General features: G+C 38.0%; 4 protein-coding genes across 4 annotated transcripts; 2 read left to right on the forward strand and 2 right to left on the reverse strand.

Moving 5' to 3' along the window:
- Nucleotides 1-2,834: 2,834 nt before the first annotated feature.
- On the reverse strand, nucleotides 2,835-3,789 carry LOC112191009 (transcription factor HEC2). The gene has a single exon (XM_024330536.2). It carries the CDS (start codon nucleotides 3,585-3,587, stop codon nucleotides 2,835-2,837), a length of 753 nt encoding a protein of 250 aa, XP_024186304.1. The 5' UTR covers nucleotides 3,588-3,789.
- A 4,650-nt stretch (nucleotides 3,790-8,439) lies between these two features.
- Nucleotides 8,440-9,270, forward strand: LOC112188915 (protein RALF-like 34). Its single transcript, XM_024328154.2, has one exon. The coding sequence runs from the start codon at nucleotides 8,584-8,586 to the stop codon at nucleotides 8,986-8,988; it is 405 nt and encodes a 134-aa protein (XP_024183922.1). The 5' UTR covers nucleotides 8,440-8,583; the 3' UTR covers nucleotides 8,989-9,270.
- A 1,231-nt stretch (nucleotides 9,271-10,501) lies between these two features.
- LOC112183810 lies at nucleotides 10,502-11,656 on the reverse strand. The gene has a single exon (XM_024322143.1). The coding sequence runs from the start codon at nucleotides 11,654-11,656 to the stop codon at nucleotides 10,502-10,504; it is 1,155 nt and encodes a 384-aa protein (XP_024177911.1).
- A 4,081-nt stretch (nucleotides 11,657-15,737) lies between these two features.
- LOC112183811 (zinc finger MYM-type protein 1-like) lies at nucleotides 15,738-19,204 on the forward strand. Its single transcript, XM_024322144.2, has 2 exons — nucleotides 15,738-18,150; nucleotides 18,921-19,204. The coding sequence occupies exons 1-2, from the start codon at nucleotides 15,738-15,740 to the stop codon at nucleotides 19,202-19,204; spliced, it is 2,697 nt and encodes an 898-aa protein (XP_024177912.2).
- The last annotated feature ends 772 nt before the right edge of the window (nucleotides 19,205-19,976 follow it).

Consider the following 19,976-nt stretch of genomic DNA (forward strand, 5'->3'; position numbering starts at 1 on the left):
TATTTCACTTTTTAATTATTAGATTTAATTATATATAATTATTTAAATTTTTCGTATTGTGGAGTTTTTAGTGAATTTAATCAATTTATGCATTTTTTTAGTTAAATGGGTCTCATTGTTAACCCTTAAATGGGTCATTTTGTCTAACAAGACACGAAATATTTATTAAATGAGTTAAGCGGGTTGGAAACAGGTCCCTTTTAATAAATAGGTTGGGTTTGGGTTTAAATTTTTGACACAATTATTAAATGGGTTAGGTTTGGGTTTATATCTTGCGACACGACAAATATCTTGACCAGACACAAACCCAACCCAACACAACCCATTGACAGCCCTACCAGGAAGGACGAAACAGAGACCAAAACTTGAACCCCGAGACCCTTCAATCCAGTCCGGCAACACCCGCCACTCGTCGATGAGGCTGAGACCTATGATCGACGCTGGGGATCCGCCGGACAGGCAGCAACCGCTTCTGTGCTTTTTCCGAACTCTAGTTTCTTCCCTCTATTCTCGAAGCGAGTTTTGACTTCAGTCCACTTGATCACAATGTTGAGCTAACCAAATAAAACCATGAAAACAGTAACTAAATAATAAATTTCAAATAAAGGGAGGGGGCGGTTATTTGAGTGGGGTAGACCAGTCGCCTTCGGGCTTGAGGGTGGGACCTGTTCCCTACTTTGTTTACCTTCGAGTAATTAATATCCTCTAATCATTTATTTGCTTAAAAAAATAAAAAATTAAAAAAAGCTTCAAGGAGAAAAATCTTGGCCAAATGAAAAAAAATAATTTAAAAAGTTAGTAGGGAATCCCACCATATATATAAACTTGATCTGTTAAGTGTTATTTTCTCTAAAGACATGAGACGAACGCTCAAAGATGAAAAAGTGTAGCTATTTTATATAATAAAATTAGAATAGCCGTGTGATTTGTGAATAGTTGAGTTTCTTTGAGTTAGGCTTTCCTTATGTCCCAGTGCAAGATTCTTTTTTTTTCTTAACACGCCCCTTCAAGTTTGATTTCGCCATTGAAACTCACATTGGGAACAAACAAATAATGTAGGCACACAATAGGTGGATAACTCTGACAAAACAAGGTAGAGACATGTGGCATGAGCCCGGGTGATGACGTGATAAAATTGAATAACCCACTCTGATATCATGATAAACACTAGATAAGCATTGTTCATGTGTGCAACTACTAATGGATATTGCACCGGTATTATCCCCAACTTAACATGTTTGGCTTCGACCTAGTTTGGCTAGCAAACAATCTCTTTTTTGATGCTTGAGCGTGCCAACACGGAGGGTGTAGTCGTTGGAGCGTCCCTTGACCTAACTTCTTATCAAACGCTATGGACGAGGAGAGCACCAACCTCATCACATGATTCTTTTCTCTGCCTTACGGATAAGGACTTGGGGTGTGATCTCTTGCGTCACCGAGTCGATACTCAACGTTGTAGGTTGAGTAGAGCAATCACCGGAAAGTAGGAGAAAACACGGGTTTGCTAAACCGTGACTTTAGTTTCGCTAGGTTGCTAGGGCGTTACCCTTGCTTCACTGGTTCAAATGACGTTGATGGTAGGTTGCTCCGGAGAGACTTTGGATAATATGAGAGATTAGTTGATTGAGAGGGTTGTGTGTTGTTGTTCCATCTTAGCCTCTATGTATAGGCTAAAGATTCACTTTCCTAATAGGAGTGAACTAAATATAGTATGCCACAGTTATTGGCCTTGAACGCAATCAAAACACTTACTAATTTTGATAAGATATCGTAGATAATAATAAATAATTATCTGCCTCTTGACCTAGCTAGAATATACTCTCGGACATCACAACTATTTTCTAAGCGGAGTAGTTGCCTCTTCTTAATTGCATATATATTCATCCATACATATCATGCTTGCAATAAAGGATAATTGTATATATCCTTCCTATCTTGCTCCACGTCCAGCAATCCTTAATTGCATTGGAACCTTGATTACTTGTACATACACAGCGACCCACGTCCAATATTCCTTAAGTGTGTCCAAAGGTGCAGCTTGCTTCTTAATATCTTCCCATTTTGCACAACCTTGGTAATCAAGCAAATCACCATTAATTATCAAATCCTTTGATAATTACTAGTAAATCAATAAAATCACAATTTGTCTCAAGAATGCTTGGTTTGCAATCTAAATAATATATTCCAAACTTGTCGAAAATATATAGCTTGAGCTACAAATATTAGCCCGGTTTTCTTCGAGTCACGCCTTGTGAAAAAAATGTTAATATCGGTTCAAACATAACCACCTCAGCCAATAAATATAGAATTTTAACACAAAAGGCATCTACTTACTTATAAGTCGTATTTTTGTTCTGTCATGCACTTTCATTCATTTCTTCCACAAATTTAGTGATAGGCATGTTCACGATTTTAAACCTTGTTTTAACACTTTCTACACTTCATCATACACCCTAATGCTCCCGATCCTTTGATCAAATTGTCCTTCCAAACTTTACTACGTACAACACTTTTTTCAAACTGTCTACAACACTTTCGACGGACCACAATTTGTCCAGGATTCACTTTATTGTTTTCATTTATTTTTTATTTATTTATTTTTTGGCAAATATTACGTTTTGATGTTGAAGTTGGGATATTTCTGAATAGTGTTTGCATGGATGTACATTCTGCCAATGCAACTTATGAAATCATGCATACATTGAAATCCTTCTGAAAAAGTAGCATTAGGAATCAATAAGTAACAAGTACAATTAATCAACTTCTCTACATGCCCTCAGATGGATCAAATTAACATACACAAATGAGTCAATGATACAAATAGAAAATCAACATCATCTAAGCATTTGCATAGACCCAGCTGAGTAATTCACATTCCCCAACTGAGGCCCTATGAAACCAACACCAACTGGTCTATCAGCTCCAGCTCTTTCTAAAGTCTGCACCTGCTTCTTCAAGAACTTCACATAATGTATAGCCTCGTCTAGCATCGAAGCCGTATCCATTTTAGTCCCACCCGGAACAAGCCTCTGCAGGATCCTAATCCTCTCGCTGATCCTCTCCCTCCTATGCCTCGCTGCCACGCTCTGTGGATCTTTCGAAATCTTCACATTCCTCCTCTTCGGCGGCTTCACTGCTTCGGGGTCTATCTGAATCGGCTGCATTGCCGCAATCCTAAAGATCATCTCCCTCATTGCAGCCATTGAGCTTCGCTTTTCATATGAATTAGTACCGGGAATTGACAGTGCACCAGCAGCAGCCGCTGCCTGTTTGATTGGATTGGAATGGATTGGATTAGCACCGCTAAGGAATGAGACCGAAGAGGATGAAGGGTTTGGATTTAGCAATGTGGGCTGTGATTGTGAGGGTGAAGTTGGGTTATGGAACATGGGTTGTGGTACTATGGTTCCAATGTTGTTGGGGGTAATTGATGATCCCCAAGTGAAATCTATCTCAGAAAATGTGGGAGGAGTGTTATGGTAGAACTCAGGACTCTGCTGCATCATCATTGTCATCATGTCCATGTGGTGATGAGGATGATGGAGATCATGACCAGCTGATGATGATTTAAGCATGTCAATATCCATGGCTGGCTACCCAGGCTCTTCTATATATTGAAAGAGAGACACAGAGAAATAGGAAGTGGGAGAAACAGAGGTATGGGGGAGCTGAGCTGAGAGATTAGGGTTGGTTGAGAATGAGATGTATATGCAGGGACTTGCAGTGCAGGGATAAGGAGAGAGAGATGTGGAGAAAAGTTGAAACAAAGTGAATATAATAGTGAGTGAAAGTGAGTATGATTAACCCAGCAAGGCTAAGCTTCTCTTGTAAGTGGAATAAGGACTTTATATAGAGCCAACTTGAGGGCCCAATATTTTATTTATCCCGGCCCTAAGAAACCCATAGAAAACTCTTTCTCAAATTCATTGATGAATGCATTCATGTATGTGATAGAGACCGCCCATCATGTAGGGCTATCTCAATGAATTGAAGATCAACCATTGGATGTGATAGTTCTGGTGAACCAATGGTCAATGATGTTGCAAGAGTTTGTTACGTTTGATTAAGGGGGTATATGGTTTGAACTTTTGAAGAGTTTTCCACTAATTGAATAAAGGTGCATGAACTGTATGATCCCTCTTTGACTGAAAGGTCTTTGCTTTAATTGCCTGAAAATTTTACTTTCTGGAAAACAAAAAGATCCATCAGCTTGGGTTCCCCCACAGTCACATGAAATGTGTCAGAAAAAATAATATAACCCCTCCCAGAAGTTTAGCTGTTTAAGATATCAGACTTATGACAGACTACTTGTACAAGAGTGTTTTGGAAGATGAAACAATTATTAACAGCATTGTAACGGTTAAAGTTTGTAGCCACATTCATGTGTTTTTCTTCTTCGGAACAAGATGTAGAAGCTCATAAAATAGCTTGTTTTTTCCGTCTAATCAACATTGTTCTTGATCTTTTCGAAGCAATTTATCCGAACACATTATCACCGATTCATCATCAGCACCTCTTGAAATACGCCAATGACTAGTGTTGCTATCCTACCATCCAAACACGTCCAATATTAGTTAACCGACAAATTTAGTGGACTGTCACCGGTGGGATAAGGAGAAATATTCCGGCGGAACACATGTCGCTGCCAGTGGCGTCACTGAGATGGTGAAGTGAGTTGGGACCTACTCCTAAATATTATTCTGCCTTAGGGTTGTGCTATCCTGGTGGTCACTGTGGCTGTTTGGTAATCTTTCACTGCTCCATTGGCACACCTTCCTAGGTGGATTAGGAGATGACGGTGATGTGTTGATTGCTGACCCCAAACAAGTACAGCTTCTTCCCTTTCACTTTTTCTAAATTTGGCCACTGGCTATACATAAATGTCTTCCTTGTTAACAAATAGCAACAAAACTTTACACTGAGAAATCCCTTTTCAGTTTATATGAACATAGTAAGTCATTAAGATCAGTAAATTTAATCTGACACAGAAGAAAGGTAAGTGACAAAAGGAGGAGTAAATATAGGTTACACTCGACCAGATACATATGAAATGAGGCAACTAAACCAGACTTATACTATAAAGAAAGTCTTTCTGGGAATTCTGGAGTCCATAATCAGAAACCCTACAATAATTTTATCATTTGTTAAAAAAAATATATAAACAAATAAAAAGCATCTTGGGAACAATTTTTCGTCTGGATACACTAGTATCAATCCAAATGATGTCGAGCCACCTATTTTTATGGTTCACCTTGGACTTGAAATCTCGGATACGCCTCTAGGGTAAAGGATTAACTATAAAACAGAAGTTAAGATTTTTACCTTGTCTGATTGGGATCTATCAGAAACTATATATAAGATTATAAAAGACTGGACAGATGGGAAACAGAAATTAATTGTTATCAATATCATATCATATCATATCAAGTTATCAACTTCTGCAAAGAATCTGGAGCAAGATAATAAGATTGCTCAGAGAGTGGTCCCGATTCTGTAGTTGCTATCACTCTCTTCTGTCTAATATGAAATTTACCCGCAACTTTAAATTTACTTGCACCTACACTGCACAGGCCGATAGGTACTGCAGCACTGAGAGCCTTTCGGATTGTCTGGCTTTTACGTTTCATTTTAACATTACAGCTAAGGGAAACCTTTTTCGTGCCTATTGATGATGAAGAAACTGAAAGCAACAGAAGAGATTGAAGACCGTATTAGTTGAAAGTTGAAACTAGGCAGTGAGAGGAATCTAATTGAGCCCTCGAAATTCAACTGTGTGGAGCTTGCCAAGTACGAAATCGATCGCAGAGTCGCTTTTTGGAGTTGCACCTTTTGGTGAATGTGGCAGCAGAGTCAATCCTGCATTGCAGATTACACGGTTGGCGGTGGAAATGTCATCGAGGTCATTAATTTTTTCACTTTGCTTGGGATTGATAGCTAGCTAGCTGGCTAGCTACCCTTCTCTATCGATTAGCCTTGTAGGTTCCGAACATTATGGAGCATTTGTTTCATCTGTTTGAGAGGGAGTTGTAGTTTGAATAGTGGCGGAGTGAGAAATTTGTCATTATTACATGTACCAACGTGAGGTCGGTGAGGATAAGCAAGTGAAGTCTCCTCGAGGCATTTCATACACCGTCCACTAAAACAAACAGCATCATTTCATCGTATACATTCGTAGCCCTAAAAGATTGAAGACCGTTTTAGTCAAATTTCATTTCACTAAAAAATAATGGAGTGAAAAAATGAATGCGGTCATATATGGCTTTTTTCTTTCGAACTCTGGCCTTGGATGTGAGATTAAATTTGCGTTACTTCTAAAGTTACGAATACTTACATTGTGCTTGTGTTAAATCTGTTGGTTTTTGCTACTCTTCCGTACAGTGAAGGAGAAGAAACGTACTGTGATAATAAAAACAATGAGAGAATGGACCGCTTCTCTTTGTTGAAATCATGCTAATCTGGAGCTGTAATGGAGTCTATGGCATACTGGCTCCAGTACCTGTGTTCATATTGATAAAGTCACGGTGCAGATAAGCATGAAACGGTTAACCGAAATATAAATAGATGCATACGTCAATGTCAGCCTAAAACGTTTATACACAAGTCAAAAACAAAAACAAGAGGAATCCAAAGGCAAACCTTAATTATTGGCACATCAGCGAAATTGTCTGTAGAAAATTTTCTTTGTTGTTGGGTCAGAAAACATTGAAAGCAAGAGTTGGTAAATTCCAAAATGATTTCTACTATCAGTTCATGAAACAGTTTTGATTGATTTGAGAAAACAAAAATTATAATCATTTAACAACCATTTGGTCTAGTGACATAAATTATTACTAACACTATGAAATTATGAATGTATGCTCAAAAACATCCGCTCTATCCACATTTTCGGCTTCTTTAGATTAACAACGGCAATAATCAAGAAATAAAGTGAACCACAAGCTTCTTTTGCACTTGTTTGTCGATCTTATTAACTCTAATGTCAGTACTAGTAGGCTGTGGATCCTCTGATCATCCACAGTAGTTTTCAGCGAGATTAGGTTAACTATGTGCTGAACCAACGATGGTAATAAAGAAGCATTATGATGGCACAGGTGATATGCATGGGCCAATATTTACATGGGTCATGGAAGCCCACTTTCCAAATTATGTGGCTCTTGATCCAACAAAATTCTGAAACAAGGTCACTCATGTCTAGAAAAGCCCACGATAAACATTATGATGGCACAGGTGATATGCATGGGCCAAAATTTACATGGGAGAAGCCCACTTTCCAAATGATATGGCTCTCGATCCAACAAAATTCTGAAATAAGGTCACTCATGTTTAGAGAAGCCCACGAGGTTCATTTCAACTAGGGCTTTAGGGTATCTAAACCTTTCAACGGAAGCTTTTATTGTATGGAATGCACTAGCTACACAGTACACACGCCTATGGGATCCACTGCCCAAAGGAGTGGTGTCATTTCTCGCATGTGATAGAAGTCGTTGTCAGAAGTCAGAACCATGGCCTAGTCTCTTAGACACTCGACGAGGTTGACTGCATTTTGATACCATTCTAACAAGGCAAAGCTTTTTTTTTTTTAGAATAACAAGGCAAAGCTTTGATAACACTAATAAACTCACAACTAGTATAAAGTGATAGTCAAGGCTCACAAAGTCAATGAGGATCCGACCCTGCTAATATCCAAGTTTTACAACTCATCCCACATATATCTCACTAACCAAACTTTAGTAACGCTAAAATGGCCAACTCCTTTACGCTCTGTTTGGTTTGTGGAAAGGAAAGGAATCATTTTCCTTTCCATTGGGAAAGTGGATCTTGGGTAGGTTGGGGGGAATAATTTTCCACCTCTTTTTCCTTTTCACTGGGAAGCATTTTCCCTTCCATTGTTATTTCCAAACACAGGAAATTCATTTCCCGATGCCCAAAATATGTGAAACAAACACAGCCTTAGTGTAATGTTAATGCATTAACCTTTAATGTCTTACAAATAAAGTCAAACAAAGTTACGAACCCACCAATTTTGGAGTCAAATCAATAGATTGAAATAATCAAACAGAAAATTATGAAATTATCAATGATTGTTACCTCATTTGAAATTTTGAATGAAAATAATGTTTTTAAAAGACCGTAATTTAGTACCAACTTTAAACGACATATCAACTCATATCACGACAAGCCGCGTAACAGCAACACCATTGTCGTATATGCCCGACTGTTGGAACCACTTACCTGTCCCGCGCCTCAAGCTCACAAAACTACTTCCACCAACCAAACCCAGCCATTCTCCACAAACCCCACTCAAAATCCCAAACACAAATCCCACACTGACATCCATCTCCCTTAACCTACACCCTCCCACACAAAAAAACCTTCCTTACTCACGCTTTCACTGCTACATTGATGAAGCTCACAGCTGGCCTCACCTTCCTCTTCCACTCGCATGTGACCCCAGGCCCCCTTTGTCTCTCTCTAACCCCAGAATCTGCCTTGGATTTTCCGAGCTTTAGTTCAAAACCCCAAACACCAACTTACCCTAGTCTCATTGCCCCTTTCTTCCTCTCTCTCACTCTCTCAACTACAATGGCTTCTCCAACTCTACTCCACTACCTCCTTTGCTTCTTCCTCGTCTTCCTCGTTCTGGGCCCTGACGGCTCTTCCGCCGTGGCCCATCTCGACGAAGCGAGCTTGAAGCTAGTAACCGACAATTTGGACCTGGCTAGTGCAATGTCGATGTATCAACAACTGAATGAGGAGGATAAAGAGGACGATGAGGATGAGATAGACGTAGAGAATGGATACGGGCGTAGATCTCTGTTCTGGAGGAGAATGAGGTACTACATTTCTTACGGGGCGCTCTCGGCGAATAGGATCCCATGCCCGCCTCGGTCCGGGAGGTCTTACTACACCAACAACTGCTTCAAGGCTAGAGGCCCAGTTCATCCTTACACCAGAGGCTGCTCTAGGATCACTCGCTGCAGAAGATGAAGTGTTCTTTGAAAATGCAGGTCCATTTGGTAATTTTTCTCTTGTGTTCTTCAGCTGGGTTTGTTGGGTTGACCGGTTGAGTGTTAGTAGTTTAAGTTTTTGGGTACGTATTAGGGTTTGAGGTTGTAGCTACTTCTGGGCATCTACTTGTTGCTTCAGGACTAAGATTGTGATGCTGTGTTTTGTAGATCTAGCTACTTATGTAATTGTAATATGCTACATTGTATTTGTTGGATTATGATTATATTGAGCTTGTAGTTGGTATTAGCAAGAACCTTATTTCTTTCTTGCAGCTAGCTAGATTCTCAATTTAGATGGTGTAGAACTGGGAATCTGATCATTAATTGCTGAGGTTGATTCATTAGTTTGATCTTCTAATCATTTTAACGCTGAGATTAACTATACCAACTACCCTCACCGACTCCATTAAATTTTGCAACTTTAATCAGATTGTAGATAAGGAAATGGTCCAATTGTTGTTGCCTATTGCCCTATAATCATTATATCAGCCTACTCGTGCCTGGCATTGCACTGCTGTTGGGTCTGTGAGCTTTATTGAAGTGTATCAATCAAAAAACAAAGTTATAAGCCTTTACAGACAAGCTTTTGTTGTTATTGTTTATGAATACGAAATAGCAACTTGGATTCTTAAGTATTGATTACTTCATTAGGGAATTATAATGGCCTTTATACTTCTAGCAGATGTTATATATATGCTGCACTAGCAATAAAACGCATGGTACCATGTCTTTACAATCCATGGCCACCATTGAACATGTGATTAATTAAAACTGGGGTATTGTATTTTAGTTTATTCAATTTCTGTTAGCAGTGGTGTACTGATCGGATTTTTGGGTGCGTATCGAGTTTCTATACTATGGTTCAAGAATACATTGCAGCATAGGTGAAGCCATTTGTGGCCCAGCTTGAATTTTTAAATTTCTAGGAGTCAGAATACAGACCGTTTGGCCCAATAAACCCAATACTGAGTACCAAGTAATGTCACCCTACAAGTCTACAACAAATAAAAATCCATATAATGAGTCATGAGTGAATAATATTTTTCATCAGGATTTACAAATCAAAATTAAAGGATATGCTTCTGTGTCATTTCCTTCAACAGGTAATGTGTAAATTTTTTTCAAAGAAAAGGATGTAGACATGGCCGCATGGGTATCAAGAGGTTCGGCTCGGGGTGGCCCTGAAACCATTTGACATAAACACATTGGGTACCCTGACGGTCAGCCAACGGGTAATCCGACCCACCAGGTCCATTGATACATGGGTCGTTCGTGGGTTGGGGCCGATCTATATCTTGTTTGAAAATTTATTTATGCAATTGTCTTGATGTAACGTCCAATTGAGACAACCCCGTAGACAGTGGCGTAGCCAGAAATCTTAGTTAGGAGGGTCAGAATTTAAATAATAATATTAAACAAACATAAACTTCATCAAATAATATAAAATTATAAATCATTATAATACTTAAAAATATTAAGTCTCTCTAAAACAATTACAATTGTCCACGACGATTGCTCATATTTTGAAATCTTTTCATGATGGTTTCATTATCAATACCATCAAATATTTCTTTCTCGATATATGTAATCATGCTGCTATTCATCCACATGTCTCCCATTCGGTTTCGCAAATCACTTTTTATGATCTTCATGGCAGAAAATGCTCTTTCTACAGTGGCAGTTGCAACTGGAAGAATTAGCGTCAATGTTATGAGCAAGTAAACTAATGGATAAACCTTGTCCTTCTGTGTCTCAACCATTTTTTCTCCAAGGTCACTAATTCCTTTCAATTGTGTAAACACACTACTGCTTCGCATATCAGATATATAAGTGTCCAATTCATCTTCAAGAGCCAAGAGAGATACTGCAGAAAAATCTTTAGGATAAAACTGAGCAAGCCGAATCAATTTTTCTTTGCTAAAAGCGGAGAATGAATTAGATGGATTAAGACATGTCATACAGAGAAGTAGCTCGGTAGTAGTCTCTGTAAAATGATCATTTAGCTCTTGAAGTTGCATATCTATGACTGCACAAAATAATTCAACTCGATACCTATGCAGATTAGTGACCTTTGGAGCTCTACGTCGTGATTTTCCTGGAATAAAAGGAACATCATCCATGTTAGGAACATCAATCTCCTGTTTTTCACAAAATGAAACAACTTGACTAAGAAGAGAATCCCATCCATTGTCTCTCATATTTTGCAATTGCTCCTTACACACTTTAACTAAGTTCATTGCATTCACAATATCTTGGTCTCTTCTTTGCAATGCCTGTGATAATTGATTTGTAGTCCCCAACAAAACCTTCATCAAATGCAGACTAAATACAAAGTCGAATGATTCCAATGAGTCTAATAATCTGCTTGCATCTTGTTTCTGATCTGTAGATGATCCATCCTCTTTTATTTCTTCAAGCAATTCAACTAAAGATGGAAATAAGTTGATGATACTAATCAAAGTACCATAATGTGAGCTCCATCTTGTATCACCAGCTCGCTTTAGGGTGGTTTCCTGATTCAAGCCCCTCCCACTTAAAATAGAACCAATATTAAGTTCTTCGATAATCTTGGCGACTTGTTTCTCTCGAAGAGAATCACGACGTTTACATGAGCTTCCAACAACATTCACCAAATTACCAACAAACATGAAGAGATTAGAGATTAAGATATGATTTTTGCTACAGCCACAATAGCCAGCTGAAGCTGGTGAGCAAAGCAATGAACATAAAAAGCTGACCCATTCTCCTTTAAAATAAGTGCTTTTAGACCATTGAATTCTCCTCTCATATTACTAGCTCCATCATAACCTTGACCACGGAGGCTAGATATGCTTAATCCATTCTCTGAAAAGAATTGATCAATGGCTGTCTTCAGTGATGCAGAAGTAGTATCAGTGACATGTTTAACACCGACAAAACGCTCAATTACTTGTCCTTTGCTCACATATCGCAATACAATTGCCATTTGCTCTTTTCCTGATACATCACGAGACTCGTCAACAAGAATAGAGAATAATGCGTCACCAATGTCACTAATTATGACATTGAGAGTTTCAGTTGCAGCAGCCTTGACAATATCATGTTGAATATCAGGTGATGTTAATTGATGATTTCTTGGAGCATTTTTCAAGACAACCTTTTTATATCATCAACTTTATCAGAATGCCACTTCAAAAGCTCTCTAAAATTTCCTTGGTTATTTGAATAATCAGATTCATCATGACCACGAAATGGCAATCCTTGTCGTAGTAGAAAACGAGCACAATCAACTGATGCATTCAAACGAGTGTGATAGTTAATCCGATCTTGTTGTGTTTGGTTCACCAAAACTGTATCAACATGCTGTCTTTGATTTAATAAAACTTCACACATTCTTCTAGCATTGTTGTGAGCGCTATTGATCCCTCCAACATGATCTTTAAGCTTGTCTTTTTTCTTCCAATTATTAAACCCCGTACCAACAAATACATCACCACCTGCTTGGTCTCCAATATTTGGTTTAAAAAGATAACAATGCAAACAATATGCAGCATCCTTTTCTATACTATACTCCAACCAACTAGGATGATCCTTAAACCAATTGACATTAAACCTTCGCTTAACACCACTAAATTCTGTTTGAGGAAAATTATAGTTTTTTGGTTGACAAGGACCTTGCAGTAAATAATGTCTTCGCACTCGATCTCGAACATTAGGATGGTACTCTAAAATCGGAGTTCGAAGTCCAGGATCTCCAGGAAGATCTTCTATATTAATCTCATTGACAGAATATTTTGAAGTACCAATATCTTCAGATGCATTATTTGTCCGATGGGATTGAGGGGGTGCCAACTGATTTGTCAAGTTCAATTCTTCAGAATGATGTTCTGAAGTACCATCATTGGATGTGTTTCTTATTTGAGGAGCTTCAGGTGGTGTCAACTGTTCGGTTGCTTTTCTCTTATGATACCTCTCTAAAAAGGCTTTCATATTCCAAATTTTCAATTATGGAGACTTCGCTTGCCGTTCGTAGGGAGAAAATTGAGGGAGACAAAAGACGAGATTATGAAAGGAAACAACTTGAGAGCATGACCACGAGACAAAAAAAAAAACTATACAAGGCCAAATATATATAGACATATGTTGGAGAAAACAATAATTGAATAGGAAAATATATTAAAATATATGTAGAATGGGAGATAGAACTCTGTCCAAATTGGGACAGTAATGGGAGAAACCAATCAAGAAGGGATTAGGAATTTAGAAAGATGTATTAAAAAAATAGGAGAACGTGGGTGACTAGGAGTAGGAGAACTGTGTCCAAGGTTGTTTGGGTAAGGAAACTGTGTCCAAGTTGATGTAATATTTAAATAAACTTTTTTTTTTCCTTGTCAGAAGGGTCAATCAATTGATTAAAATATGATATATATATATATATATATATATATATATGTATATGTGATAATGATCAACCAATCATGTTTTAGTTTGGAAAATTGAGAAGGGTCAATTGACCCTTCTGGCCCTACTGTAGCTACGCCCCTGCGATCACGACACCTATTTTACTTGTTTCTTGGCAAAATTGGTATCCATTGTTAGTTTAGACAGTTCTACGATTAACTGTTTGATGAGCATCACCATGTGTAACTTTTAATAATCGGGCTTCAAAATGAAAGTGAAACAACCAGACACCAAATCATGAGAGTCAACTTATATCCATTATTGTTTGCTAATCATTTAAATTTAGAATTTAATTCTTCAGTTTATAATCAATTAAAAAGTTTGAAAAGTAAACCCTAATCTTTACACCACATTCTAAAAAAATAAACTTTCATATCGAAGTCCATTTGACCAAGAACATTTATATGAATTCATGCATTCGCATGTACGTACGTTGGCTTATAACATCGTTGACATAAGTGATGAAGTAATGTAAACTTTTTATTCGTTTGTGAATGACGATTGAGGCCTATAGTTTACGAAGTCTCGTCCTAATATTGATAAGTTTCAAAGCACTAATAGTGTACACAGAGCAACCAAGTCCAACTAATAGTCCTCCAAATCCGCATGTGCGCAGAGTTGAGGACTATGAGGTCAGACAGGACGTACCCCTAGAAACGACCCCAGAAGACTAATGTGGCATTCCAACGTATATAATACACATTCACATTCTAGCATGTTATATAAATATCAGAGTCGCCGTCAACAAAAGAAATGTCAAATCCAGGGATTTGTAAAATTCCGTCGGGAAGCATTGTAGAAATGGTGGGATTTGTCGGTACACGAAGAAATCTAAATCCCACGTGGAATTTAGATCCACAGAGCCTTCAAAAGCTCCCAGACTTGCTGAAACTTGACGCCGACGGTGACGGACCCTCATCGGTCAATTCACACCCCCAAACATGAGCTTGCGGTCCATATTAATACATTATAAATAAAACTATATAGTATAATTTTGCCACCGCAGAACACCAATATGGTGCACCAACTGCGGTCAGGGGTCGAGTGCGAGTCAATCTGTCCATATCCATACTCGGTTGTTATATATAATGGAGTAGGCTCCACAGGTCAGAGCCATGAAGGGGGTCAAGCTTATTAGCTCCGTTGAAGATCTTCGAGTTTAAGTGACCAGTGGTTCGAGCCAAGAGCCAGCCGTCTTTGATTTGACCCTTCTCCTAAAGATCGATCATGATCGAGAACTTGGCTGCTTGGGTGCGTGGTGTGAGATTTATGTGTTTTCTTCTGGTTCTATTATTGGAGGTAGGGTTTTGGATGCTAGTTAATAGTGCAAACTTACAAGTTACAACTGGGAAAGTTGATGATAGCTAGGAATGAAATAGCTAATGGATTGAGACAATCCCATGAAATATCTCAATCATAAGGTTAGGTATGAAATGAAGTACCAAAAGGTACGTAGATCATTTAAGGGTGAGCATTTTTGCACATTAACATTGCAATTTGACTAGCCAATTATCGTGTGAGTTAGTTTGTAACACAAAAATTAACATAATCAGATTAATCCCGCGGAGTGCTACAAATCTTGTTCATATTTCCACGATCCTATTTTCTTTTTCCAAAATGGATCTGACAAAGTTCTGGAGCCCTATGCCCCACAACATTCAATAGAAAGGGCGGTTTGGCTCTTTAGAATTCAAGACAAACTTTGACAAGTGAAGAAGGATGCTTACATCTACGGGCAGGGGCGTAGCTACAGTAGGGCCAGAAGGGTCAATTGACCCTTCTCAATTTTCCAAACTAAAACATGATTGGTTGATCATTATCACATATACATATATATATATATATATATATATATATCATATTTTAATCAATTGATTGACCCTTCTGACAAGGAAAAAAAAAAGTTTATTTAAATATTACATCAACTTGGACACAGTTTCCTTACCCAAACAACCTTGGACACAGTTCTCCTACTCCTAGTCACCCACGTTCTCCTATTTTTTTTAATACATCTTTCTAAATTCCTAATCCCTTCTTGATTGGTTTCTCCCATTACTGTCCCAATTTGGACAGAGTTCTATCTCCCATTCTACATATATTTTAATATATTTTCCTATTCAATTATTGTTTTCTCCAACATATGTCTATATATATTTGGCCTTGTATAGTTTTTTTTTTGTCTCGTGGTCATGCTCTCAAGTTGTTTCCTTTCATAATCTCGTCTTTTGTCTCCCTCAATTTTCTCCCTACGAACGGCAAGCGAAGTCTCCATAATTGAAAATTTGGAATATGAAAGCCTTTTTAGAGAGGTATCATAAGAGAAAAGCAACCGAACAGTTGACACCACCTGAAGCTCCTCAAATAAGAAACACATCCAATGATGGTACTTCAGAACATCATTCTGAAGAATTGAACTTGACAAATCAGTTGGCACCCCCTCAATCCCATCGGACAAATAATGCATCTGAAGATATTGGTACTTCAAAATATTCTGTCAATGAGATTAATATAGAAGATCTTCCTGGAGATCCTGGACTTCGAACTCCGATTTTAGAGTACCATCCTAATGTTCGAGATCGAGTGCGAAGACATTATTTACTGCAAGGTCCTTGTCAACCAAAAAACTATAATTTTCCTCAAACAGAATTTAGTGGTGTTAAGCGAAGGTTTAATGTCAATTGGTTTAAGGATCATCCTAGTTGGTTGGAGTATAGTATAGAAAAGGATGCTGCATATTGTTTGCATTGTTATCTTTTTAAACCAAATATTGGAGACCAAGCAGGTGGTGATGTATTTGTTGGTACGGGGTTTAATAATTGGAAGAAAAAAGACAAGCTTAAAGATCATGTTGGAGGGATCAATAGCGCTCACAACAATGCTAGAAGAATGTGTGAAGTTTTATTAAATCAAAGACAGCATGTTGATACAGTTTTGGTGAACCAAACACAACAAGATCGGATTAACTATCACACTCGTTTGAATGCATCAGTTGATTGTGCTCGTTTTCTACTACGACAAGGATTGCCATTTCGTGGTCATGATGAATCTGATTATTCAAATAACCAAGGAAATTTTAGAGAGCTTTTGAAGTGGCATTCTGATAAAGTTGATGATATAAAAAAGGTTGTCTTGAAAAATGCTCCAAGAAATCATCAATTAACATCACCTGATATTCAACATGATATTGTCAAGGCTGCTGCAACTGAAACTCTCAATGTCATAATTAGTGACATTGGTGACGCATTATTCTCTATTCTTGTTGACGAGTCTCGTGATGTATCAGGAAAAGAGCAAATGGCAATTGTATTGCGATATGTGAGCAAAGGACAAGTAATTGAGCGTTTTGTCGGTGTTAAACATGTCACTGATACTACTTCTGCATCACTGAAGACAGCCATTGATCAATTCTTTTCAGAGAATGGATTAAGCATATCTAGCCTCCGTGGTCAAGGTTATGATGGAGCTAGTAATATGAGAGGAGAATTCAATGGTCTAAAAGCACTTATTTTAAAGGAGAATGGGTCAGCTTTTTATGTTCATTGCTTTGCTCACCAGCTTCAGCTGGCTATTGTGGCTGTAGCAAAAAATCATATCTTAATCTCTAATCTCTTCATGTTTGTTGGTAATTTGGTGAATGTTGTTGGAAGCTCATGTAAACGTCGTGATTCTCTTCGAGAGAAACAAGTCGCCAAGATTATCGAAGAACTTAATATTGGTTCTATTTTAAGTGGGAGGGGCTTGAATCAGGAAACCACCCTAAAGCGAGCTGGTGATACAAGATGGAGCTCACATTATGGTACTTTGATTAGTATCATCAACTTATTTCCATCTTTAGTTGAATTGCTTGAAGAAATAAAAGAGGATGGATCATCTACAGATCAGAAACAAGATGCAAGCAGATTATTAGACTCATTGGAATCATTCGACTTTGTATTTAGTCTGCATTTGATGAAGGTTTTGTTGGGGACTACAAATCAATTATCACAGGCATTGCAAAGAAGAGACCAAGATATTGTGAATGCAATGAACTTAGTTAAAGTGTGTAAGGAGCAATTGCAAAATATGAGAGACAATGGATGGGATTCTCTTCTTAGTCAAGTTGTTTCATTTTGTGAAAAACAGGAGATTGATGTTCCTAACATGGATGATGTTCCTTTTATTCCAGGAAAATCACGACGTAGAGCTCCAAAGGTCACTAATCTGCATAGGTATCGAGTTGAATTATTTTGTGCAGTCATAGATATGCAACTTCAAGAGCTAAATGATCATTTTACAGAGACTACTACCGAGCTACTTCTCTGTATGACATGTCTTAATCCATCTAATTCATTCTCCGCTTTTAGCAAAGAAAAATTGATTCGGCTTGCTCAGTTTTATCCTAAAGATTTTTCTGCAGTATCTCTCTTGGCTCTTGAAGATGAATTGGACACTTATATATCTGATATGCGAAGCAGTAGTGTGTTTACACAATTGAAAGGAATTAGTGACCTTGGAGAAAAAATGGTTGAGACACAGAAGGACAAGGTTTATCCATTAGTTTACTTGCTCATAACATTGACGCTAATTCTTCCAGTTGCAACTGCCACTGTAGAAAGAGCATTTTCTGCCATGAAGATCATAAAAAGTGATTTGCGAAACCGAATGGGAGACATGTGGATGAATAGCAGCATGATTACATATATCGAGAAAGAAATATTTGATGGTATTGATAATGAAACCATCATGAAAAGATTTCAAAATATGAGCAATCGTCGTGGACAATTGTAATTGTTTTAGAGAGACTTAATATTTTTAAGTATTATAATGATTTATAATTTTATATTATTTGATGAAGTTTATGTTTGTTTAATATTATTATTTAAATTCTGACCCTCCTAACTAAGATTTCTGGCTACGCCACTGCGTGATCGGTTTTTAGTATGAAAAAGTTATCAACTACTGCACTGAATTGAACCAAACAAGCTACCTAAGCAACTGAATTAATCACAATGGCGGACCCAATAAAGGCTCAATGGGGGCTTATCAGCTTATGTGTGTGTGTGTGAGTCTTTTTTTTTACTTATTTAAATTTTTTTGTGTACTGATGGGGAAAAAAAATTATTGACTAATCACACTCAAAACTACAATTCTTAAGTTCATCTCTGATTCTCTGTGTGCACGTGTTATTACTGCTTGTCAATATTAGGAGGAGACTTGGTTCATAAAGTACAGGCCTCGATGGAAATATGGAATTGTCAATATCATTCACAAACGAATAAAAAGGTTATATTACTGCATCACTTATGTCAACGATGTTATAAGCCAACGTATGTACATGCGAACGCATGAATTCATATAAATGTTCTTGGTCAAATGAACTTTGATATCAAAGTTTATTTTTTTTAGAATGAGGAATGTAAAGATCAGGGTTTACTTTTCAAACTTTTAATTGATTATGAAGCGAAGAATTAAATTCTAAATATATATATATAGAGGATCAGAAGCGGACGTCCGCAACTGATGCAAAAGTGCAGAAGTCGCTCACGGAGGCGTTGGGCGATGCCGATGGCGGCTCTGGTTCTGTCTTCGGAGACCAGGGATACCCCGGACGTGATCGAAGTCGAAATTTGTTTGCCGGTGGACTCCTCGGTGACGAGTTCGAAGTCGAAATTGGTTTGGTCAGAGTTTCTGTTGAACTTCCAGCGCAGACCTCCAACTTCGATCAGGTTGGCCCTCAACTTGATGGTGATCACGTTCGGGGTGTCCCTGGTCTCTGAGGACAGAATCAGAGCCGCCCCAAGCTTCAGTGAGCGGCGTCGGCACTTTTGCATCAATTGCGGTCGTTTGCCTATGATTGGACATATATATATATATATATATATATATATTTTAACCAAAACATCAATTTCATTCATCTCAAGCCAAAAATGGCACAGATATATACCTTCCCTTGCCACATCTTGGACAAATTTGGGACGTGGTATGCTAGCACCACTCATTAAACAACCAGTGCTCACTTTTGAATAAGTGAGCAAAAGAACTATGAAAGTAGACACATAGTAATTAGGATGAGTTCAAAAAGAAAATAAAAGTTAAATTTTCTCCTTGCCCTTAATACTTGGGCTAGGAGGTTTGGAGAGATAAGCAAAACAAGTCTCTTGCGCATTAGCAACCTTCTTTTACTTTGGGGGATTTTTATTTCTTGATCCTAGAGGCCTTCCTCTTTTCTTCTTAGGTTCAGAGCTTGTTGGCATCACATCTTTAGGCACCAGAATATTTTCAGGAGCTTCAATCATACCCAAGGACCTGGTAGAGAACTTACTTGTGAACATTGGCATTTTTGTTTCTTGACCGGTACATCAGGGAGGAGCAGTTTGAATAACTCCGGTAGCAAGATCTTTAGTTTTTGGGGAGATTTAGTAGGAGAGGGAGGTAGATGACGCTTGTCACCCCTATTTTCTTTGTCTTTTCCTTGAATCAGCGCCTTTGTACTTGTGTCCTCAAGAGCTTTCGGGCTTTGGGTTGCTAGTTGGTTCAGACAACGACTCC

The sequence above is a fragment of the Rosa chinensis genome, chromosome 2 (assembly GCF_002994745.2).
Source record: "Rosa chinensis cultivar Old Blush chromosome 2, RchiOBHm-V2, whole genome shotgun sequence".
NCBI classification, from domain to species: domain Eukaryota; kingdom Viridiplantae; phylum Streptophyta; class Magnoliopsida; order Rosales; family Rosaceae; genus Rosa; species Rosa chinensis.

Excerpts from the sequence above, each read along its gene's own strand:
- LOC112183810 (XM_024322143.1), bottom strand. The coding sequence starts at position 11,656 with ATGTTTGTTGGTAATTTGGTGAATGTTGTTGGAAGCTCATGTAAACGT.
- LOC112188915 (XM_024328154.2), top strand. The coding sequence starts at position 8,584 with ATGGCTTCTCCAACTCTACTCCACTACCTCCTTTGCTTCTTCCTCGTC.
- LOC112183811 (XM_024322144.2), top strand. The coding sequence starts at position 15,738 with ATGAAAGCCTTTTTAGAGAGGTATCATAAGAGAAAAGCAACCGAACAG. Across the intron at positions 18,151-18,920 it reads CGAGAAAGAAATATTTGATG|AGGATCAGAAGCGGACGTCC; the intron begins GTATTGATAATG and ends ATATATATATAG.
- LOC112191009 (XM_024330536.2), bottom strand. The coding sequence starts at position 3,587 with ATGGATATTGACATGCTTAAATCATCATCAGCTGGTCATGATCTCCAT.